A 25,863-nucleotide genomic window follows, 5' to 3' on the forward strand; every position below is an offset into this window, starting at 1 on the left:
AGGTATGAATGCACTTACCATAATAACAGCGGACTTGAAAGATGCAATCCAAGTTAAATGTCGACACGGTCAAAGCAGGACAACCACACAACCACTAAAGCGAGAAGGAAGGTTCCTTAAAGTTTCAAAACGATGCGGGAGAGATCCTAATAAAACCGCAGGGAAGGGGGGCAGAGTTGAAGCGGGCACGACAAACGAAGTTGCAACGGACAACAAGCAGACAAGGAAAAAAGCGACTGCCAACGCGCGCGCTGCCGGATCTGGCTATGCTTATATCAGCGTGTACCGTGCCCTCCCCTCTCCCTGGCACGTGACAGAGCTGACCAGAGAGGAGGAAGGGGGTGACGGCGAGGTCAAGGCGCAGGACACTGGGACACCCCCTTCCCCCCCAAACCCCCTCCAAATGCATTCTATAAAAAAATAAAGAAACACTTGCGGTTGGCTTTTTGTGGCAATGCAGTCAATGCTCACCGACCGCTGTACACGCGCTTTTCTACTCTCTTCGAATTGCCGCAGCACGTCGCGTTTGCAGCCTCGGAAAGCAGGTGAAGAGCGCGCATTTCAGCACCCTGGAACGCTGGAAACGGCGTTGGCCAGAAGCTAGGCTTGCGGCCGAGCCGAAAAAGCACCCCGCACGAGCTCGTAATTTGACTGCTGCAACGGCCGGCCTGCTCTCGCAATGCTCGATGTCCGTGCAGCCACGTGTTCGCGCGTTATCTTCGTTGAGTCTTGAATTGAGGTGAAATGGAGTCTAGAAATATATTCTTTCACGCGGTCGGCGTCCTCTGCGCGAGAGATTCGAGCTGAATAAGCAAATTGAGACAACAAAGAACGCCAAATTTTTAAAGTTCTGTCAAAAATATCGGCTCGCCAACGTCGCACATTTACATGTAAAAAAAATCGCTTATTACAGTTGCAGTATAAGCGAACATCAGCGCAATCAAAATATAAATATCATTACTTGCATTACACGGATGATTGTAAACCGATGAACCGGCGCTCCCGCGGCTTTCGGGAAACAGGCTGCCACGGCTGAAATAGGCGCGCCCATGCCGCCATCGGTACGTTCAGTATCAAACGGGCTCCGGAGAGCCGTTTGATTAAACCGGTACATGGCCGCCGGTTTAAGAGAACGTGCGACAAATTTGCTCAAACGAGTGGCCCGTTTGATCAGACGAGTGACCCGTTTGCCAAAGGAGTAACCTGTTTGCCCAAATAAGTGACCGTTATGGCTTATACGGGGGACCCCTTTGACCCATACGGGCGACCCCTTTGACAAACTGATGACCGGTATAGCTAAACTGTTACCGGTATGAACCCGTTTACTTTCATATCGGCGCCAATGTTTTTTTGTTTTGTTTTTTTCAGTAGGGCTAAGTTTAAAGACGCTTGGTTACAACCAGAAGGTAACCTTGATTGTGGCATTGGCTAGGGAACTGAGGACCCTAGAATCCAGGTGACAATCGAAGAACCAGGAAGTGAAGCCTTTCTCTGGCCGTAGCGTTCAATTTGGGGCAATAATACCCTTAGTCTTGACAAGAAATATCAAATTTTGTAATACCTCAGATTTTAGGCTTTGATTACCTTCAATTACCAGACAAGAAAAAAAAAAACACGTCATCTTTGAAATTATGCTACTTGGGTGTTTTTTTTATTTAATTGGGGTTTCGTAAAACAAACTCTTGACAGGCTGTTTTAGAGCGCAGCTCTTAGGGGCCCGTTCCCGGCTTGAGCGGCGTCGCCGTCGCCGTCGCCGTCGCCGTCGCCGTCGGCGTAACCAAGGTCATCCCAAGGTCACGTGACCCCTCCAGGTCACGTGACCCCTCCCAATGTCATCTCAAGGTCACGTGACCCCACGTGACTCCCAAGGTCACGTGACCCCTCGAGGTCGCGTGACCCCTCCCAAGGTCATCTCAAGGTCACGTGACCCCAAGACCCCACGTGACCCTTTGAAGGTCACGTGACACCCGTCACGTGACCCCTCTGAGGTCACGTGACCCCCGAGGTCACGTGGTCTCCTCCCCAAGGTCACGTGACCCCTCCCAAGGTCATCTCAAGGTCACGTGACCCCAAGGTGACCCCCACGTGACCCCCAGGTCACGTGACCCCTCTGAGGTCACGTGACCCCCCGAGGTCACGTGACCCCCCTCCCCAAAGTCACGTGACCCCCCCCCCCCCCCCCGAGGTCACGTGACCGCCCCCCCGGAGCATATTAAAGAATGAGGGGAGGAGGAGGGGTCTACCCTCCCCTCAGTACCCTTCACTCCTCCTCCTCAAGAGCTGCGCTCCAATTCGGCGTTACAGGGATTTGTAAACGGCTTTCACTTTTTTTTATGTTGTGCAGTCGTAGCACCAATTTTTTCTTGCTGTATTGCAGTGTGCTCTTCGGGAAGAAGTGTTCGGTACGTTGCTTACTCATTCTTTATGACAGGATGTATGTATGATTCGACCGGAGCATTCAAGGACTGGAGGACTTCTGAAGTGCGTGCGGCTTATCAGCGCTATTCAGATTGTTTCCAAACACAGTACTCGAGAATATATGACTCAGAAGCTGGAGAAGAGGTGCGTACGATCATTGTCGCAGAGAGATTTTTAGTTATTCGTTAATTATGCATAACCAAAAATAGGCTGTCAGCTTAACTACGGCCAGCAAGTTACAGCTTGCTGAGAGCAGAGTTCTTACTACTAAGGCTAGAAGCTTTGTGTGCACTGAGAATTATAACCTGGGTTAATTAAAGTACGTTTTCATTCTCCTCTTTCTGCATGCAACCTCATGGCAGTAAAATGGTGCCGAATGAGAAATTGAGCTGGAGTCTTATGGTCAAGCGTACCCCAGCGCATTGATCAAATACGAGTCATAGTCAAGTGCTGACGCTGCACTCGAGCCCAATCAGCGGTAGCTGTCCGTCCTAGAGCAATGGCGTAGACATTTGAGGGGAAGAGCATTCCTGGCCGTACAAAACGCACACACCAAGCTGACAATGCAGTTTAATCTAACAGCGCGTTTGATTAGTGAAACGTCTATTGTTGCGCAATGCGAACACGCTCCCAACAATAGACAAGCGCAAAGAGAGGCTTCAGCAGATGAAAGAAAGGCAGTTGATTGTTCTGTGGAGCGCTTAGCTATCACTGCACTGTCAACTTAGGGGTGAGGAGAGTATGCAACGTGGGGGGGGGGGGGGGGGGGGGCTGAGGATTCCACAAGTGCCTGTAGCGTCATCCTTCGCCCTCGGATCCTTTGTTGTACTTCGTTTCTCCGCAACTTGGCAAAGAGCAAAAAGCTCCATTTCGAACAAGTCAGAGTGATGGCGACAAAGCACGTGACAGCGCCTACCAAATGCACGGGGGCGAGAGCGTAACCCAAGCAGTGGAAGCAATTAGAAGGAAGTGCTCTTTACCCGGGCCCTTTTTTGCGTGTCCCGGACATCGTTTTCTTTCCCAAGAAGATTAGACCTTCACTCAAATTTCGCACAAAAGCGCCTTTCCTTTTTCCTGTTGGTATCACTGCGCTGAACGAGTGAGATGGAGTATAGTCGAGTGCCTATCTCGGATGCGCTGATAGTTTACCAAGTTAGTTAATGTAAAAGGGAGAGTGTGGTGCGCCGAGCGACGTTCACGTACATTCGTGGGTTAACCGAGAACATGACAGACAATCTAATGGTGAATTCCACAGGCAGATCCGGAGCGCTATCTGAAATCCGCGAGGGTGGCGAAATTCCACTCCGTGGGACCCGCTCAATATAGACGAGCGGAATTTGAACTCGAAGTTTTCGAGCGAACCGCCGGACCCGCCCCAGACGGTCAGCCGTTAAAAATGGCCGCTGCTCGAACTTGACAAGCAGATCAACGCCTCAGCCGACTGAGCTTTCTGACGTCCGGTCAGAACTGTCCTTGTTTAGCTGCAGAGATAACACGCGACACGGGCCGGGCGAAAATATCCGTACCACGGAGCCCATGTCGCAGATAACAAAGATGACGCGCGCGTTCGCCACCGTCACACAAGTTCAGATTGCTGCTAAGACTTTACTAAACACAAAGAGGTAGCAAATCGTCACTGGTACGGTCGCTGTCTAAACTGATCTTGCTTTTTATTGCACGAGAAACAACGGCAGCATGCAGTGTAAAAGGTTAAGCAATCAGTGGCGGCCAAATGAACATGCCTAATTCTGCCTGTGCCTCCTTCAAAGTTTCTGTAGTTTTTTTTTTATTCTTTTTTTTTTTTTTTACGAGCAGAGATGTCAGCGGATACGACTTGCCACGCTCCAGTCCTGGCTTCGCATCCCTGATCCACGCCAGGTAGAAGCATCCGAGCCGCCAAAAGTGTAAATAACCGACGCTTTAGAGCAGAACAGACTCGACGGCCCGGCCAGCCCGGCCGGTCCGGCGACGTCTCCCATAACCTCCTCGCCGCGCATGCGCACCGCCGAGTTAAAGTAATTGACGCAGTGCGCTCGGCGCGCCTCTGTCAACTTCCGCCAAGCTTTCTGAAAACCCGCGGATCAAGTTCGGCAGGCTTGGAGGCGCTCGACGGGGTGGGCTGCGCCACGAATCTACGAGTGGAAGATGATTAACTCCAACCGGATCTACCAGCGGAAGATGCTTGCTCCAAAATGGGAGCTCTTGGAGTACTCAAAATCTGCGAGTGGAGTTTAGGGAGGTAAATCGCGCAGGTGTCACCCTCGAACTGCATTGAGGTTTACGCAGCGTCCAGCAGATTTAACACGCAATAACTCAATGATTATGCCGCAAGTTTCGTGTTTTAGATTGACCAGAGTGGAAGAACTAAAGTTGGGCTCAGAGTCATATCGCAATTCAGCCATGAACCCCCATTATATCTCAATAGATAAAATAAAAATGTGAATTATTTCTTCACTCGCTTCATTTCGCGTCTCTGCACGGGAAAATATATAGCTCACTGTTCTAAACCAATATTTCTGTACCTAATTTGCAACCTTTAAGAGTGTGTGTTCATTAGGCTAGTTGGCATTGGTTTATTGCGTTTAATTAAAAAATTAAAAAACAAATTAACGGCAAAAATGGTTGTCCGATTCCTTTGTCGTAGTGAAAAATTAGAAAAAGAAAACAGCCTTTACATAAAAACATTTCACGGTTCCTATAGACTGACATGCTCTTCACAAACAAGCCCGTGTTTGCCCACACCAGGTGTCGACGCCACTGCGCATGCGCAGTGCTGTCGACAGCGCCACCGCAGCTGCGTGACGCCAGGGACGCGTGCTGGTCTATATGCAATGCTCACAGCTTTGTAAATACAGAAAAAAAAAACGTTTCAGCTGCCGCTAGATGTATGGGAGTAACAAGGTTTGAATTATGTTCATGATGTTCAAAATCTTATAAACGAATACACGTTTCTAAACAGATGCACCAAATTATTATTGAATACCAAGTTCAGGTCTAATGTTCGGGCATATTTGATATGAATGCGACATAATGTAAAAACACATTGATAAAATACCTATAACATATTTATTCCTCTGATATTTAGTGCCCTGCATAAATAACCATTTCATATTTTTATTCAAGTATGCTGATGATGCTCATCATGTTTACAATGAGCGAACATTTTAAATAACCACAGTATGTTAGGGTGCAAACGAGCTGGTGATGAGTAAACATGAGGAACTATAACCCTGACTCTAGGGAGAAATACGACAATGAGGGAGAGGAAGAAAAGGAGTCTCAAAAAGAGCTCTAGAAGGTTAGCTGCATTTGAGACTCCTGATTTTTCTCCATGTTGATCATGTTAAAATATGCCTCGTTTAACAGTGTTAGCAAGTCATTTTTTTGCGGCCGCTTAGTTGTCAAGCGATTATGACGCATTATATGATAATGTGATGTTTTTAAATGGTAAAGAAAAAATTATTACTACACTATTTTTTATATTTACATGTTGTGCCTAGCTGAGCGGTGTGCGCACGTTGGGAGAAAACATTGCTGACAACGGTGGCCTCCGCATGGCGTCTAAGGTATGTATTCGAAATAATGACACGTCGATGAATCTATAAGACGTAACAAAATCTTACGTCGTCAAGTACAAACAGAGACCTTTAGTTTTCATTTTTAAGTTGTACCGCATAAGAAACAATTGCTAAGCTAACAAATTTAAAAAAGCTTAATTTTGCGCAATGCTATAATATCTCGCTGAAAAAAATATGATACAAGAGCCCGGTAATGTAGGTATATATGTAGCTTCATATTGCCGAACATGACCATTTGGACTGTTTTACTTTAACAGTTATCAGTCTTTTCAATTTGTATTTCATATTGAATTTACAACATTTATATAAATGTAAACCTTGCATATTTTGTTCACAAGGTAATATCACAATTTCAGCAAATCACACTGTTTCTATGGCGATCGCTAAATTGCGAATCAAAATATATTGATCTGGTCTTTCGTACGTTCAAATGGTGTACTGTTAATCAGCCGCAAATGAAACATGGCGAGTATAATTTTTAACTAATTGAAACGTTACCATAAAAATGTAGAAGGGATGTATTAAACCCCCTTTTTTCCGTCTGACAGAGTGATTCTAACCAGTCAACAAAAGTAATTGCCCTCATCACCTGCGTTTTTTTCGTTTTTAATCATAGGCTAAAAGTACAAGTTTTACTTAAAGCTTACTTCGTCGTGCCTTGTTCGAGTCAATGTATCTCTACTAATTCAACTCAAAGTTGTGGGGAGCATGCTGTGTCAGATTACCTCGTCTTTATGACGTCTCTGAAGCGCACGAGGATAATCCCTTTGAGGTGCTGCAATGTAGCTTATATAAAGTACAAATATATCCTCGCATCACAGCTTCATTTCGAAATACTAATAGTTATTCGGAACGATGCATACCACAAAATTGCTTTGGTCACTGCATATAAAATATAGATCACCGCATACTTCGGCAAGTCTGACTACAATGCTCAAGTCGCTTATCCAGCGTTAGCTTGTGTGTTCCTTCTTGCTCTTTGACGTGAAGCGGCTGTGTTGCGTTGGTGGGTGCTCCAAGCTCTAGCATCTGATCCAAATCGAAATTTTTTTAATGATCTTATGTCATCTTAAGTTAACATGTTCGTGCTTTTATGTGGTTTTAAGAAAAACACTTGGTTATACCAGAACTGTTTTAGGATGTGTGGATGTGTTTGTGTTCGTTCCTTTTCTGTGTATAGTGTGTGGGTTTCCCCTTTGAGGGGGTACCACGTAGAAACACAGGATTTCTGTGGGTACGTAGAGTGACGTGTTTCATTGGCGTTTCGCCATCACACTTTTCCCGTCGACCAAACTAATAAAACAAAAGAACGGAAAAATGTCGGCGCTGTCGTACCAGGCAGATTTACCTGGAGGAGGTCCACGCTGCCGTACAAGGCAGATTCGCGGGAAGGAGGAAGCGCCAAAAGAAAGAAAGAGGCTCCGAGGCCAGATCCTCCCACAACGAGAGAGTCACCGCCACCGCTTGCGGCCGGCTCTTCTATCCTACGGGAAATGGACGCGCCCGGAGTAAGTGGTGTGGCTTAGCAGGCAAATGGGTCGCGTCCACAATCATTCCCAAGGGTGCGCCAGAGGCACACTCACCCAGAAGTGCGAGGGAAAAACCTCCCGCTTTGAAGAATGCGGGCTCACCTCGTATTCGGGGAGGCCGCCGCCATAGCAGCCCCCACGTCCTTCGTGTGCTAGGCCTAGATAGGGAGACGGAGAACACGTGGTTTCCACAAGTGTTAGATTGTTCGATGTCTCTTGGATTTTTGTGTATTGAGATGTACCACCAGGAAGCCATGTTGCTCCTTAATGATCATCAATACCCTACTGGAAAAAAGCATATGCACTCACACAACTCACATTTCATAATACCGTACAAAGGACCGATATAAAGAAATATGTAAAAGAAGCTAGTTTAATTATCTGAATTAACAATTTTACCTGGTTCAATAAAATCTCTCTTACCTTATACAAGTATAATAATCATAAAGCGCACAAACGTTGGACGGTGCTGTGCGCGCTATCTATTTATTTAAATTGTAGATAGTGGTAATAATATAAAACAGTATCATTTAAGTACCATGGGACGGGTAAAGTATGACAGACAAACATGGCCGAACCATAAATTGACCTGTGCGTATAGAAACATGTTTGATGGTTGTTTCGAATGGTGGAATATGGGTCGTTAAATAAAAAGAACTCGGATAAACAAGGATATACATAATTTGTTTTATCTTAACCAGACGGATAGAAATAAAGAACTTTAATAATTAACCAGATATAAAATATAATTATGTTTGTTTGCAGGCCCTGAAGGGAATTGTTAAATCAAATCCGTTAACTGATGTCAAACTACCTGGGTTTGAGAAGTACTCAGCAAGAGAAATGTTCTATATAGCATTTGCGAACGTAAGTTTCTTTCCGAATTTGAATTGCAAAAGTATATCTGGCATAAAAATTGCACTAGATAAATGCATACATATGTACAACAATAACGAATTTCTCACACTCTCGAAAAATATAGTTTTCGGTTCGGCACGTGTTTGAATCGATATATTTAGTAGGCTTTATGTAACCGCCCATTTTACAGATTTTGCAGCCTTTTTAGCCCTCAAAGTAACCTTCTAAAATTATTGGCACAGCAGTCCAACTTGAATAACCACCCTCCGTAAGATCAAGGTACATCCCGCTTGAGTTCCAAAGAAAGCTTGGAAATCGGCGCGGGTATTTTCTTGCATTCTACAACTATAAAATCAGAGCAGCTTTACGCGAAAGCACGTCACTGCTCAAGAGCATAGAAAAAAGCTGCATCGATGTTAGCAGTGGTGTGAAGCTCATTTGATGGACTAATGCCGTATGGTACAACGACCTACTCCCATATAGAAACTTGTATAGAAACCGTTGTGAAAAGGATTCACCTAATTTCTGTGAGGCATTGGTATAGCCATTCAGAGTTTAAAATACGCTGGGCGTTACGAGTCTACACTACCGTATTATCGCTTCGTAGCTAATGATAATACGTCATTAGCTTAAAAGAACCCCGAAGATCAAATCACAATAAAAGAATCGTATTGTGAAGGCATATCATAAGTTTATTCAGATTTCAGTAGGTACCCGCGAGGTAATTGTCAATTTGAATTGTCTTCTCATACCCTCCTGCCATAATACTTTGAATAAAGTTGCCTTAGGAATACCTTTACATAATGCGGACGGAGATATGTCCTTAATTACGTTATAAGCGTTTTTAACGAAATATTTAATGAATGATGAAGTTTGATGCCCTATCAACGCAACTATATAAAAACTGGATGTTTGATTGCTCTTCCTTATTTATCGCCTTACCTCTATCTTTCTTGCTCAAGGCTCAATGTAATAAAATGTTGGTACCAGCTATGAAATACTACATCAAGTATAACCCTCACACTATTCCAAAATACAGGTAAGCTTAGTGATTTTCTGCACGTGATCTGTCATATTCACCACATTCGGTATGAGTTGATACCACGAGGGCGCCACAGTGTTTGGTGCCCCAGTAGACTTCCGGTAATATATTTATTTATTCTTCAGCAACGCACAGCTGTCGGGTAAGAAGAGTTTCCTTCAGAGAAGTTTTTGTAGTAGGTTTGTAAGAACATCAGTGCATTGTACAAAGTAGTGCAAATAACAAAAGGATGAGAGACAAATGGAAAAGAAGAGGAAAAACCGGAAGCGCGCAGGGGTCCGCCGATAGGGGGTGGTAGTGAGCTTGTTTGCAAACAAACATCTGTGAATACGTTTGAATTAACGTAAATTTGAGCAATGAAAAGTTGTGACTTCTTGTTTCGTAAACCAAGCAGATGTCTTCATGACTATAGAAAGGACATGAGAAGAGCCACTTATATAAAAAATACACACGGGGAAAGTAAAATCTAGCAACATAAATTTTCAACGATTTGTGGTTGATTCGCCTCTTTACTAAACTGCGGAACGCTTCAAAATGCCACAGGAGAGATTTTCTTGGCGATAAGTCTCGAGAGTCACGGACTCGTACATTGCGCGACTCTACACTCTTAAAACACTGGGCGCATATATTTATCCATAAAGGGAGGAACGATATTGTCCCCTATGTTCCTTTAAAAACGGAGCAACGTTAGCCCTTCAAACAGGAAGAGACTTTACTCTCTCGTCCGCGCAGCAGAATAGTGGCTAGGAACCAAGTGAATTGAATTCAGTAAGGGGCTTACCGAGGACGCAATGCATAGCATAAGTCTTTACGGAGAACGCTGCCTCGATTCAACCGAATAGAGCTACCATAGTTTTCGGACAGGCACTAACCTATCCGAACTGCGAGGCGAGTTCGTTTTTGCAAGGTGACCGATTCGATAGACTGCGCGTCTGCTATTCACGCCATCTGCTCGATTCGCGCTCCTGGCCGCAATGCCTGGTGGGACTGCAGCCCGGCGCAACGTCGATTTTCTCGGTGCGCGTTGGGGCAACAAAAAAACGCACCGGGAGAGTGCGCTCCGTCGATCGAAGACGTCCGGTGCGCACCAGTGCACTTGATCGAAGACGACCGGGCGCACCTCGGTGCCCCGGTGCGCACCATTGCGGATGATCGAGGGTGCTACGCGGAGGGCAAGTTCGTCTGCTTCTTGCGCAGGGGGTAGCGGTGACGTCAGAACACCAAGCCCTGATTGGCTGATCGCGACCCCCTATCTGAGCGTCGTCTGCTCCTTTGCAACGTCGTCTGCTCGCAACGTCGTCTGCGTCTGTCTTACCTTTCCTGCGACTTTCGAAAGTGCCAAGGCCAGAGGCCTGGTTCACAAAACGATCTTACGCCAAAAATATGCGCAAGACAAAACTTGAGAACAAATTCGTATTCACGAAACGAATTTTTCTTAAGTTTTGCGCAGGTTACGACGAAATCCTACGACAGCTCCGAAGCTGCCTTACGCACTTCTTACGATCAAATCAGCATGGCCGAGAGCGTCACGGTCGCGACGACCAACGGACGTTTATTTTTCTACGTGCGCTTCTCACGCGTCTCGACTGCAAGCAGCAAAAAAAAAAAAGTAAAAAGTACTTCAGACAGACCACGACGAACAAGAACGCTGGATCAAAAAACACTTGGGAAAAGCTCCAACGGCCACGATTCCACCGACACCGACCAAGCGAGCACGGCAGATAGGCCTAGCAGGCACTCCGACTCGGCGACCGTCTGCCCGACCGGCTGGCGTGCTCAATGGAATATGCCCGCGCGACCCTTGTGAACCCTTCCCGTCTTATACTTTGATCGCTGACCTCAATTTTGGATTAAGAGGTCAATCTCTTCCTCTTGTCATCTCCTTGTTTTCCGAGGCACTCTCGCCGGTAAAACAGCGGTGAATTTCCGACGGACGCAGGAAAGGTAAAGCAGCCATCGCTTTGACTAGCAGACGTAAAGCAGACGACGTTAACTGCGACAACCCGCCGACACCGTTAAAGAGTGAGGAGTCTCGCCGCACACGAAAGGAGGGAAAAAGTATTTGGGAGGGAACTTGCGGACACTAACCACCCTCACCTCTCGGTTCTTAGCAAACAAACCTCGGCGCCTCGGGACACCTCACCAATGAGTCCTTTGACTTCCCTCCTTGATGCGCGTCTGCTAGTTGTTAAGCAAAAACAACGTACCGCTCGAGTTATTTCGCCTGCCCTCTCTGAAAGACGAAGTCGAGCTCGCTCGTAAAGACCTGCACTTCCGAAAGTCGGCAGGAAAGGTAAAAGACCGACGCAGACGACGTTGCGAGCAGACGACGTTTGCAAAGGAGCAGACGACGCTGAGATAGGGGGTCGCGATCAGCCAATCAGCGCTCGGCGTTCTGACGTCACCGCTACTTCCTTTCTCATGCGCAGAAGACGAAAATGAGCCCACTTGCGAGGCGTATTAATATCATCCTGCTGTTACACCACTGGTACGCGAATGATCACATCGGCGACAAGTGCACTTTTCGTTCACAACTCACAACACTTCCACCACGACGTTGCTGCCATTCTTATGTCACGCGGAAATACAAAACGGGGTTGGTGGTCGGTTGGCATTCAGCATAAAGAAACAGAGCCGAACGCGGCGCAGAGGCTAAGCAGCCACCCGGCAGCAAAGCCTGCCTGTCTTGGAAGCAGTTTTCGCGACTTCCATAACGTCGTGAACGCTGTCACGTCGTTGCGCGTGGTTCCGCAATCCGGAGACGGCTATCTTAGCCCAGTGTACGTAGCGCTGCTGGCAACGCTCCGGAAATTAACTGTTTTTAATGGCTTCGTTTGCTCGTTTGACAAAATTAGCATTAATAACGTCAATGCAACCGAGATGTTCTGCACATGTGGAGTGGGAGACAGAATTACATGCGACCTTTGCTGCCGCTGAAGCTCGATCAACTCAACAACGTTTAGTAAACAACGCGCGCGACGTGCTCGAAACACGAAACCGAAAAAGAACGAGGTGGCTTTCAGACAGCTTTCAAGCCTGTGCGTCACGTGGCATGACGTAACATCCCGGAGGCCTGCACGGGCGCTGATTTGATGCAGGTGCCGCGTCAGAGTTTGCGTGGGATTCGTTTCCTCTCGTCTCACGCGAACACTGACGCGGCACTCGCATCGAGTCAGCGCCCGTGCAGGCTTGCGGGACGTGACGTCATTTCACGTGACGGGCAGGCTTGAAAGCTGTCTAGGAGGTGTTTGCCGAACCTTTCTCCCGTCTGCCGGGAGATGGAGAAAAACGGCTCGTTCCTCCCTTCTCGTGTCCGCTTGGGAGCGCGTTAGTCGAAGGAAGGAAGACGTGCCGGTGCTACCTTTTTCCCTTTTTGTTTTCTTAGAATGCACTAGATCGAACAGGGCATCCGCGCTTTTTCGCCATTTTACCACCTAAATTAGTTGCCCAAAGAAGCACTTTAGTAGTTCTGACAGCTCTTCGATTCGTAGTAAAACAAACAAAAAGAAAACGGTGACCGTTTGTTCGCATTAACATTGGCGCACTATCTATAGAGGCGTGATCGAATAAAGGGAGGCAGTCCGGCCAAGAGATCCTCTTTCGCCGCGTTCCGACGGCCGAAGGACTTTTCTGTGACGGTGCTGTGCGTCACCGTCTGGTTGTTCGATATAGGTATTGATTAAAATTATTCACGGGCTATTAAGACGATTGTTCGCGAGCACTACTGACGCATCCCGTGATAACTGTTTGATGAAAACTCTCCTGAGTAGTTTTGACTCGTTGAAGGTTATTGAACTAAAAATTGTATAAAAAAAAGAGCTTACTTAGACAGCACGCCCGAGAAACGTCTTGCTTGAAACAAGATTGGCAATCCTAGGGGCCTAACTTGGCGCTAATTCAGCGCGAGAGTTCGTCTGCTCCTTGCGCACCTGGTGCTCTTGTTTACCCCCGAATCTGTCTACGAGCCCTTGTTTTACAGGAATACAATTATAGCCTCCTATATACAGGAAAAGCCTGGCAGATCGGCACTAGAAGCGGCCGCCGAAATGGAAAAAGTGGAGCTGCAGACAACGGATGAGAGGGGGAGGCACTCACTTGATCGAATGACGTTTTAGCGAACGCCCACGTTTCATCGAATGACACTTTAGCGAATAGTCGGACGCCGCGAAGCGGCGTTTTCGGGTGGGCCAAATGAGTTCATAATTTTGTAATGAGTTGCCGCAGACTGTCGCCGCGAAGCGGCGTAAAGCGCAGCGCGACGGATGGGTTAACGCGCGCCCCCGTTATTCGCTAAAACGATCATTCGCTCAAATGTCGCCGTTCGCTAAAATGTCATTCGCTCTTGTGATATGGACCCGGATGAGAGGAGAGCCACGTGACCGGCGCCCCGCTGCGGCGAGGCGCCGAAACACACTTCTCCCGAGCGAACAAGTGTGTTTCGGGTCCTCGCCGCTGCAAAAGCCGTGCGCTGAAGTCGAGGTCCTCCGAGAAATGGCTCTCTGATGCTCTGTGCTACAAGATCCTCGCGCTCCAAACCTGCGACTGCGCACTGCATGCATGGCTCCGTCGTCGAAGTGCCAGGTTTTGGGAGTATAGAGGAGGCTATATCACAACGGATGACGGTGAGCGCTTGGTTGCCACGTCATCGTGCGTTCCCTAGAAATCTATGCTTTCCTTTGATTGACGTGCCCCTGCTGGCGTTTTAATGCACCAAAGACCCTTTTTGGAACACTTGCTGGCCGTTATGCCTTTCCAGAGTACTCTTCATTTCATTTCTATGTTGTTGTTGTTGCTTTTTTTTCTTTTTTTTTAGGTGTGGGGGCGTTAATAAACAATTGCCGAATTTCCAGATTTCAGCCTAAGATATCAGATATCAATTTCATCCTAACGTTTTCGTGTTTTTTTTTATCCCTTCCAGTCCGCGTTCTTTTTAGTGCAGCACAATCGTATATCTTTTGCGATTTTGTGTCGAAGCTCATTGTGCCCGGCAGCGAGCCCAACTCCCCAGAAGTGAAGCGCAAACACTTGTTTAGTGATTTAGGCACGAATATTGCAGAAGACAGCCAAACTATCAGGCATTGAATCCTAAATTTGGCACTTACTTGGTGATTTAGTACCAAGATACGCAGAGGCAGGCCAAAAAAGGGGCTCTACCTTGGCTTCTGTGGGCTACTAAATGCCGTATATTTTCATTAAAGAAATAATTTGCCCAAAAATAAACCGTCCTACCCAGTATCCTTACGTTCCACAATATTATATTTATCAGGTTATAAAGATAAAAGGCATAATCCGGGATTTTTGCTATTCAATTTACTAAATAAAGCATGGGCGCGGTGACTGTCCGTCTGATATGTAGAAGCATTTGTAGAGTTGATCGTCGAGGAAGCCATCGTGCAAATCTTGCGCTTTTCATAATAATCATGAAAAAATATAAGTCGACGCTAAGCCCGCTCCTGGTCAACCCTCACGTTGCATATATATACGTCAAAGATGCGTACTGTCGGAGTTACTAATTCGAAGTTTATTACGACGTTTCGAGAGGGCACCGCCCTTCATCAGGTAGCCAGTGTACAGCCCGGGAATGTTTATATACCCCTAAAAAAGTAGGAAATGGAAACAACGTTGTCAAAACATATAGTAGTTCACACAGAAAGGAAAGAAAACCAAAACTTGCAAATGCAAATGCAAAAAACAAAAAAAAAAATCGGGCTCTCTGAGCCCATGGTATATAACCCTCCGAGGGCGAGAAGGCCCGCGGAGCGAGAGAGGAGCTTTCCAGGCATATACATGGTGTTCGAAGTTCGGGAAGGCTGATGCAATTTCCGGGTGTTCTTTCGCCAAGGGCAGATGATGCAATCCCTCGACGTTCTTGCAGCGCTTCGGTGGCTGATGCAAGGAGTCGACGTTCTTGCTGAAACCTAACACCGACGGACCCACACACACACCCAGGCACGCACACGCACGCCGGTGCTTCTCCTTCCGAATGCTGGCGGTCCCAGATGGTCTCGTGGCCTCCGGGAGATGTTCTTTTTGTGCTTGGAGCCCTCCTCGAAAGCCACCACCGGCCCGATGACTCAAGGGTCGGTCTCGGGAATCCGAACGTGACTGTCTAGCGCCGTTGGCGTGCGCCGGGGCCCCTCGCGTCAATAGGCTTTGCTGCCGTTGGCGACAGGTGAAGGCCAGGTCTGGGGGCCTTTCACAACATCGGTTAGTACGCGTTTCATTCCTGAGCGTTTTGTTCAAAGTCGTTGTTGTCTGAGCATATGCGCTTAAATCTGACGCGCCTGAGAGTAGGGCAGACTAGTCTTACAGTGTCGAGGATGGTAGCTGTTGAAATGGAAGTATTGTTGCTTCTCGGTAGGTTTTCTGCAAAGTTTCTTACTTAATTTGTTATTAGCGATTTCCACAGTTACATCCAGGAAGTTTATGCACTTTTGTGATAAGAAGTGAGTAAATTTTATTGATGAGTGAGCTAAATTGAAAGCGGCGATGAATTTCATGAGTTCGTCTTCAGTACCGGCCCAGATCGTGAATATGTCGTCAATGTATCTTGTGTAAAACAGCGGTTGAGAGGGCGTTCGGCGAGAAAGGTGGTTTCCAGTTGTGACATAAATATGTTAGCGTAATTTGGCGCCATTTAAGTTCCCATGGTGGTTTCGTAGGTCTGCAGGAAGTGCCTATTCCAGCAAATGTAATCGATGACGCTATAAGCAAGGCAAGAAACCTTGACCGCTCGGACATCATTGGCAACCGAATAGAGCGTCCTCAAGAAAGCAGGCAGTATAACCTTATTTTAACGTATGCAGGCAATCTTCCAAACATCAACAACATACTGAGCAAAAATTACAATCTTCTGTCACAAAGCGACCGCTTCTAAGAAATCTTTCCCGCCGCTCCTCGGGTCGTCTATCGACGTGGCAGGGATCTCCGGGACGTCTTAGTAAAATCAGAAACTACCACTCCCGAAAGCCTAGGTTGCCGACCATGCCAAAATTCGAGGTGTAAAGTATGCAAGCACATGTTAGAAACAAAGAACGCCACGAGCACAAATTCAGAGTTCACGTGGAACATAAAGGGTAGCTACGATTGCGGCGGGAGAGCGCCTTTAGAGCGCGCGACACTAGAGCGCCGACGTTAGAGCGCGCGACACGAGGGCGCTGCGACAGTAGCGCGCTTGACACTAGAGCGCACGTCACGAGAGCGCATGACCAGTTGAGCGCGCGACACGAGAGCGCACGACCAATTGAGCGCGCGACACGAGAGCGCACGACCAGTTGAGCGCGCGACACGAGAGCGCACCCCAGTGAGCGACCACCGCAAAATATGTAATGCACCTGCGGCTCCACAGACAGAACAAAATTGTGCGACTCTCCTTATCGGAGCGTTGGTGATTTTTGATTGATTGAATATGACTTTAGTAAAAAATAAAAATAAAACAGATACGAATCTTTCTATCCAATTGTTTACTGACATCGGAAAGAAAAGGGGGCAGGGAAGTGGGGTTGGGCATGTAGGCATCGGGACTATCTGCAGTTGGGTTTCCGTTTTGCTATATTTGGTCTATTCTTGACAAGCATTTGGGCTCCGTGGCTATTTAAACATCCCTCACATAATTTTTAATAGTATTGTGACGTCCATAATCGTTATGAAGAAAGCTCACCGCCAAAAAAATCTCAGTAAAAAACTCATCGAAGGAAAGCTCAACTCAAGTTTACCGGATGCAGATCTTTTGACGGACACTGAAAAAGCTCCCCTGCAAATCTGCAAAATATATTTGAGAACTTTTTTCCAAAATCTTAATTCGTTGACGCGTCGAGTACGGTGACGACGTCACCTTCTGTTGTTGATAGAACACAACCTTAAGGCAATGCATGTCTCAGAAAAGAGTCAACGAAGAAAAAAGACTTGTCTATCGCTTTGTACGTTCTTTGCATTCTACAGAACCGTAGCTTTGTTCATAGAAAGTAGTCCAATCTTCTAGGGCCGAACCAAAGTGCTCTGATTCAGAAATATTCGAATACCAAATATTTCAGAAATTTATTGAATATCGAAGAAAAAACCGCAGCACAAAGAGAAATAACAACTCGAACATAAAAGTTTTAGACATGATTACACAACGAACATCTGCACGAGGATAGTGCCGCGGGTAGTAAATTTAAAGGATTGATTGTATAGGATTCGTAGGTCAGTTTTTTTCCGTAAAAAATGCCTCCAGAGACACAGCACCAATGCGCCAAGATCTATCGCAAATTCGCAAAGGTGTTGAGTGTGTAGGCGAGCTGGTGGATGATGATCATGCTTGATAAACCCGAGCCGGAAATGCCCCTGCGTACAGTAATTAATTAAAACCGCACATGGCGAAACACTGTTTCGAGGTTCCTCAACGAGGCTGAAATCTGGTTCATTTGGAGAAGTCTCCTTCTGAAGGATTCAAATGAACTCATCAATGTCTTTGAGGGGTTTTATGGAAAGGACTGCTCAGTTGTTTCAATGGGCATAAAATGACTAGAATTAATCTCTAAAGAAGGCAAGACTAATGCAGCAAGTTTGAGAGGTCATGGACTTGAATTTGTTTAGTTTTCAGTCAAAATTAGGAGTAGCGATAAACAGTTTTCTTTGCATTCTTGATTTGTATTTGCAGGCAACGGTTGCTCCGATGCTAGCAGAAATATACTTAAACAACTTGTACTCTACGGTCATTGAGGCGTTGGCAGACCGTTCGGTGTGCACAGGCTTTGTAACGAGATAGGTTGACGATATAGTGATTTCCGCGTTTCGGGAAAAGTATGTATTACACATTGAACAGGCAGTAAGGGGTGCAGCTCCAGAGTTTATGTTCACCGCAGAACAGCCGGACAACGGAGTATTGCTGTTATATGGATTTGCGTATTCACATGGAGGGTGGTCTTTGCTGGAACTACGGAAACATAGCAGCAAAACCGGTTTTTAAGTAAGAAACGTTGCCACGCTAAGTCGGTGAAAGCAGGTGTTGTGAAATCACTAATCAGGAACGCTATGGAGAAATCATGTGTGCACATCATCGCGCAAGCTGTCAAAAGACAGTAGGAAATGTTAGGAGATGCCGGTTATGAAAATGAGTTCCTAAAAAGACAAATGGAACTGTAGCACAGGAATAAGCTCCGAAGTGAAAAATGAAAGATGTTCACAACTGCCAGTAATGCCGAATTAGGGGGGAGCTCTTGAGGAGGAAAAGGGGAGGGTACGGAGGGGACGGTATGCCTCATCTGTACCCTCTTCTCCTCCTCCTCCCTCCCGCGCGGTAAAACACGCGATGTCCGAACAAGTGGTCCGTCGGTTCGGGCCACCCACGTTGGACTGGTTGTGCGCTCTCGTGACGGGCGCTCTAATGACACGCGCGCAAATGTCGGCGCTCTAGTGTCGTGCGCTCTAGTGTTGTACAGCCGATTGCGGCACGTCAAACGTGATTTATCTCCTGCACTGCAATGTCCGTAACAACCAGTACGTCGGACAGACTAATCTGGCTTTCAGACTACGCTTTAACAACCACAAATATCACGCCCAAATGCTCTCAAAGCACCTGTCTTTTTCTAATAACTCAATCAAGCACATTTCTGTTGTAATTTTGGAATCAGGCTTCAGCAAAAAGATTGAAAGAGTGCAAAAGGAATCATATTTTATTTATAAGTTTAATACCTTCAACCAGGGCATTAATGAAAGTCCGGAAAGGCTGTTTAGTTTCCAGCTGGCTCGCTGGAGAGCTGATCCTCTCTGTCCTTGAGCTTCTCGAGATGCACACGCTGAAGGCACTAGGAGATCTTCAAACTTAACAATCGATATTTAAACCACATCCTAATACGTTCAAGTCAGAAGAGAACCTGCAAAACAGATAAATGCGACTCAAGCTGTTAATCTCTGGCAGGCATAGACTGTTACATTCTACCACTCCTTATTCATGAAAAAAATCCCCCAAAGTTTTAATCCACCTCAAACTTCGATCTTCTAGCACAAAGGTATGTCTTGGGATTTGGGCGCGTCGGTGGTCACGTGACCTATATCTGCTTTGAAGACGAGCCACCCCTTCCCAACCAGAAACTTTCAAAAACTTTTTATTTGCGCTTTTTTTGTGCGAGCGTAAATAATCTCTCCGCTAACCGTTTTTTTTTTTTTTTGTGCGAGCGTAAATAATTTTTTCTCCAACCGTCTTTTTTTTATTATCATTTTTTTTTCATTTGCATTTGCAAGTTTTGGTTTCTTTCCCTTTCTGTGTGACCTACTATATTTTTGACAACGTTGTTTTCATTTCCTACTTTTTTAGGGTATATAAATATTCACAGGCTGTACACTCGCTACCTGATGAAGAGCGGTCCCCGCTCGAAACGTCGTAAGAAACTTCGAATTAGTAGGTAGTTTTAGTAGACCATGTTTCTCCCTCCGCTTGCCCCCCGCTACGAAGAAACCGCCACTGCGCCTGCGCGCCGGTGGTCTTGGCTGTAGAGTTCCGGGTAGCGGAGCGGCTTAGTGGAGGAGGAAACACGGTCTACTAAAACTCGCTAGTAACTCCGACACTACGCACCTTTGGCTTATTAACTTCTCCCGGTCCATCTTTTTGTATTTACATTACTTCACCTATATATATACACACGGTGTTTTTTTATTAATACACATTTGTTTAAAAAAAACGGGAAAGCTACACTAATGCAGTTTGTGCAGATCGGTTATACGGTTAGGCGGACATAATGTGGGTGGCTAATCTTTGCAATAAGTCGGCTAATTAATTAAGATTCGTTAATTAACTTTTTAATTACTGAAATTAAACGTATGGTTTCAATTAGAAACTTGTAGAGCATCATCGAAAACCACTAAATAAACTATATTTGGAAGGAAATAACGCCGGGGAAGCATTTTATGGCGTTCCGTAAAAGCGTTCCATTTGGACGCGTTTCTAGATTTCGGTTTCTTATCGGAGCGCGTCACCGCGCCCGCGGTCCTGCTCCCCAGTGGCCGAGACGCGCAACGCACGTGCGCCCTATTTCCCTCCATTGTACAAGGGTGGCGAGGGGGTTGTTTCGCGCCGCGACCACCAGGGAGCAGGGGTGCGGGCGCAAAGATGCGCTCCGATAAGAAACCGAAATCTGGTAACGCATCCAAACGGAGCGTTCGTAAAGAACGCCGTAAAATGCTGCCCCGGCGTTATATCCTGCTAAAAATAGTTGATATACGGGTTTTCGATGATGCTCAGCAAGTTTTTAATTCGAACTACATGTCCATTTTCACTAATTCAAAAGGTAATTAACGAATTTTAATTAATTAGCCGACTTATCGCAAAGATTAGCCACCCACATAATGTCCGCCTGGCCGTATAACCGACCTGCACAAACCGCATTAGTGTAGCTTTCACGGTTTTTCTTGAAGAAATGTGTAAGAATAAAAAAAAAAAAAATGTATATATACATATTGTTACGGGCGTTCCAGCCGTTGTCCCTTTCTTACTGACCGTACTTGGTCCTCCTTCTCTTCATTTCCCCGTTGGACTTCTTTACTTTCGCCCGTTGCAATTGCCCCCATCTAAGGAACTGTCCGACCCGACCAAAATCGCGTGTCACATGAGGTTTGAGCTGACTGACATGAGCTGTCAAAGTCCGGTGTCTTCCTCGTTGAGGCAGCGTTCGCAGTTCCTCAAGGCGATATGTTTTGAGTGTCGTTAGGTGTAGCTGTTGAAGATACGCATAATTAAATCGAAAGTTCAGAGGTTGCAACAGATGTTCATATGTAGTTCGACTTTAATCCGGAATACACTCGAGGGACTCTGCCGCTTTTCCACGTAGCTGGGTGACTAAAGCAGCAGCCTTGCCAGGGGAGTCCCAGCCATTGTGTCGAGCCACCGTTTCGAATTGCACGATGAACGCCCTCCAGGAGCCAAGACCATCCAACGTCGGGCGTTTGAGCCGCTTTGCGCCGGAATCCGATGGAGCTATTTCTGCTTGTCTCTCGTGCTCATTGTTTCTGGAATGGCGGATTGCCTCTGCTTCCTGGTTGGCGGAAGGGTCATCCGAACCTTCTGGTCGCGTACCAGTTTGTAGGGCCTGTTCCAGGTGCTCCAGTCGAGTATGTACAGAGGAGAGGTGTTGATGTACATCGGTGACTTGTTGATGTAAAGTCTGCTCCACGTTCGCAATGCGAGGTGCAAGGCGATCGTCGAACTGTGCAAGTAAATTTACAGCGTCAGTCGAGTTCTTCTTCACCAACCGATCGTAAAGCTGTTCGGTGAGTCGCTCCCAATTTGGCTCTGGATTTGCAGGCTAGGAGCGGGCGTTCATGCTGAACATGCCGCCGGTGCCACCAAAATGTTACGAGCGTTCCAACCGTTGTCCTTTTCTTACTGTCCGTGCTTCGTCCTCCTTCTCTTCATGTCCTCGTCTGTCTTCTTCACTTTCGCCCCTTATATATATATATATATATATATATATATATATATCTTAGAGCAAAGCTGTATATGGCTAGGGTTCCGTGGATTTTTCGTGTGCACGCGCTGCACTCGCACGCCTTCTCCCTATGAAAGATTCGAAGTAGATAACCAAAATAAAGCGTTGATGAACGCGCGTGCAAGATGCCTTTTGTTTAAGGCTTTCGCTTTAAATCATTAGGCGGGTTTCACACGCAGCGATTCCGCGGCCGAAATCACTGTCGCTAACGCCGAGGCGATACAGATCGCGAGGTTTCATTTCACATGAGCGTTTTCTGCTGCTGTGATGGCGCCTGTTGCTTGCAGCAAGCAGATGTTCCTAAATTCTGTGAGCTTCGCGTCCCAAAGAAACCGACGCTCCGACACTTCACTGATAAGCAGTTCAATGAACTGGGCACGATACATTTCGCCTTTCTTGGTGTGACGACCTGTGTTGGAAACGACACGTCAATGTCGTTCAGATATTCTTCTTTTGTTTTTCTCACTAGCGCTCGCATAAGCCCCTTCCGATTAGCGTCTCCTGCACTCGCTACAGTTGGTACTCAGGCGAGAAAAGTAAAAAAGAGCCCCGTAGTTCATTGAGAAAAGAAATTCAGAGGGAGGGGACAGAAATCCCCCTCCTCCATGATCTCCTGAACAGTTGCGACGCGACTGCTGAAGCAAAGAATCTCGACCAGCCAGAAAAAAGAAACCGCAAACCAGTCACTTGCGTACTTTCTCTGTTTGTCGCCCGCTTCAGGAACGTGAAAACGCCGCCGTCCTATGCGCCAGCTTTCCCGCAATGTTTCTTTTCCAGTCACGTGATTTGCCGCCGCGCTGTGAGTGGCCAGCGCGGAAGCTGCCGCTCTGCCGCGACGAAAAATATCCAACCGGATGGAACCGCGCCGGCCAGAGCGCCGGGACGACAGAAATGGCGCCGCTCTAAGGCCAAAATTGCTGCATGTGAAACCCGCTTTACTCCAGCAGACGCCGGCGCGTTCGGCGAGTAGAAAACCATTTCCTGTATTCTCCCTGAAGCTTGGGTAATTTATCAATAGGTCTATTCAGTATGAATAGACCTATTGATATGAATAGACCATCCTTAGGCAGCATTTTCAAAATCAGTAGGATCTCAGGTAGAAAATAAAAGTTTCTCAAAATTTGCCGCTGTGCGACCCGCGTGAGCCATGTCTACGCTCGCACCGCACTGTCGTTATCGTCATTCTAAGCGCTTGTGTCTAGTTTGCTTTCCTTCCGCTCTCCCGGGGTGGCGGTCCCGTCATGCGTGTCTAGTTTCCTTCGGCTCCTCGGGGCGGGTCTGTGTCGTGTGCTAAACAGCTACGTTGGTCATCCACCTTCAAAGGGTGGAATGGCTCATGATTGTTTTTTTCTGGCCGTCTCTGAGAAGATAGTCCTTCGCCCTTGCCTGTACCAGAATCTCATAGATTAACAAATCCGAAATGCTGCAACTTTTATGTCTTCTGCCAAAGGCCACCGAAAACACAAATTGAACCATAGTCGCGTTTAGTCGATGAGTCCTCTCCGAACGCTGGCGCAGAACTCTCCTTCAATCTGCGTCCCCCCCCCCCCCCCCCCCCCCTCCCCTCACCGCTGTCCTCCTACGACCTACGCCACAGCGTGGCGTAGGTCACGTAAAGCTGTCCTGCGCTACGGCCTGGTTATCTAGGAGCTGTAGACCGCACAACTCGTCGATCGTATGTGGCCAATCACGACTATTCATACTGCGACGCTGCTGTCAAATAGGCAATATTCCAGGAATTTAGTAATTGAATTGTACTGCATCAAAGATTTTCCCTCAAAGTTCTACAACCGAAAATCCGTTCATCCGAGAACACCGCTGAAGCTAGTCTTATTTTAGCCGTTGACGAATTAAAAATCAGAGACAACTTGGGAACGCCTGTGTTTTATTCAAAGACGATGTTAACTTTTCCCGAAACGCGAAGCGCAAATTTCATAAAAAAACACGCGCCACCTTTGTTCTGGACTAGCCCGTTGAAGATCCTAGGGAGCCTTCATGTGCGCTTTGCTAGGGTGATGCCACCCTTTGTAATACCACTCGCCGACAAACTAGCCGCCATTTTGGTCCTCGGCGAGAATCTGGGGGCTTAGAACCCTCCCGGAAACAAGCACCTTATCTCACAAGTTCGGAGCAGCGTTGTGGAACCCACGGAGGGAGGATTAGCATTTCCCCCCTCGGATGGGAGGACCGATGGACACAAAGGCCACTTTCTGGCACACGGGGAAACAATGAGGGACAAAATGGCAGTGGACGAGGGTGTGGGAAAGGGAAACAGGCAGTTGGCATCACTCTATGCGAAGCGCACATGAAGGCACCCTAGAAGATCCATAGTGTTTTATTAATGGCTGTGCTCATGAATCTCATGAAAATAAACCAATCAAATCAAAGCAAAATCAAACTTTTGAAGTGTTCGCGTGCCTACACGCGTGTGCTCGTCTGTAACAGCGTGGCTTGTTCAAATGTATTGGCCGTATAAAACGATTCGCCTAAGCATTACATTTATTATGCATCAATGCTGTTCATTTACAACTACTCATCTCGTGTTGTTGATGCTTTAATCGATTTTAAATTTTACGGGATGAAAGGCAACGTTACAAGCTTGACTAATGGAGGAACGCGGTAAATGTCGAAAGTATATTGATTACATCTATATTGCTACGACTATGCCCCGCCCAATAATTCCACTATTATAATTCCTGCTTAATCCTACATCTTGAGTACTCAAGCAGAGATCAATATTCTAATATAAAAAGCAAACTATATTTTCAACATCTCAACCATGTAAACGCATATTGAAGTTATAATACTCCAATGCCGTCATCGACATCTCTATTATGACGTTAATAATCTCTGAAGAAGGAGAACAGGTGGGAGAAAGAACAAGCACAAATCTCCGGTAGTTCACCAGTCACCTAGCTGTGTTTGAAGATTTGTGTTTGTCGATTTTTCCACTCGTTCCCCTTCTCCAGTGATTATTATCGTCATTCTTTTCCAGCTCCTTTGCACCTTCGCATTATCAAATCCATTGTTTTTTGTTATGTTTTTTGCAGGGTTAACACCGCAATTCAAAACGACAAAGCATTTTCAAAGGCATTTAAATGCGCTGCAGGTACTCCGATGAACATACCGAAGAGATGTGTGTTCTGGTGAAAACCCCGGTGTGTGCATTTCGGTAAAATGCAAGCTAGTTATGTGAATAAAGTTCGCTTATATTCATAAAAATAATAAAAGCTGCACGTCCTCAAACTATTTTGACTTCAATGCTCTCAGTGATATTTCTGAAACGGTTCGTTTTAAGCTCACCGTGTGCGAAGATTACAGACTAAAGTTCGATCAATGAATTTTATATGTAGACGTTTACATGTGAACCGATGTGCCAAGGTTTTCTAACGAACCTAGGTTTCGGTGTAAATTGACGCGACTACATAGTCGCGACTACATAGTCGCGACTACATAGTCGCGACTACATACCGATGTGCCAAGGTTTTCTAACGAACCTAGGTTTCGGTGTAAATTGACGCGACTACATAGCCGCATGTGTACAATACTGTATCGTTGACTCGGTACTCGCGTAGACCTCTGCATATTGCGCAAAAATCATGTTTTCGCTCCGTAATTCAGCAATTTGCTGAAGAATTCTCCGAATTGCGCTTTTTCGTTTTTTGCATAATCAAATATTTTCTTACGGACGAGTATCCTTATAAGATTACACTAATCTCATTTGTGCGACTTTTGTCAATACATCAGAAAAAAAATATCAATTCATTTGTCAGCATATTCGTACAAACTAATCATTTCGTATGTATCTTTATACAGCCGGAAGTTGTTCAACCTCAACGGGCGTTTGGTGTGTCAGCTGTAGATGAGAAATTTATACAGTTAAGTACTACTGCTAGCCTAGGGGCTTTACCGTACGCGAATCACGCATGTAAGCAAGTGCCTTACGTTTTGGCAATTTTGTTTTTCTTTCTCCT

General features: G+C 46.3%; 1 protein-coding gene across 1 annotated transcript in view; it reads left to right on the forward strand.

Annotated features, from left to right (window-relative positions):
* Positions 1-25,039, forward strand: part of LOC120848084 (neprilysin-1-like) — a 115,723-nt gene extending 90,684 nt beyond the window's left edge. Inside the window, exons 16-20 of the mRNA XM_040220011.1 lie at positions 2,432-2,562; positions 5,919-5,984; positions 8,291-8,392; positions 9,346-9,422; positions 24,940-25,039. Coding sequence (XP_040075945.1) covers positions 2,432-2,562; positions 5,919-5,984; positions 8,291-8,392; positions 9,346-9,422; positions 24,940-25,039 — 476 coding nt within the window. The remainder of the gene's footprint in view (positions 1-2,431; positions 2,563-5,918; positions 5,985-8,290; positions 8,393-9,345; positions 9,423-24,939) is intronic.
* Positions 25,040-25,863: the final 824 nt, after the last annotated feature.

The sequence above is a fragment of the Ixodes scapularis genome, unplaced genomic scaffold (assembly GCF_016920785.2).
Source record: "Ixodes scapularis isolate PalLabHiFi unplaced genomic scaffold, ASM1692078v2 PGA_scaffold13__105_contigs__length_92229423, whole genome shotgun sequence".
NCBI lineage: Eukaryota > Metazoa > Arthropoda > Arachnida > Ixodida > Ixodidae > Ixodes > Ixodes scapularis.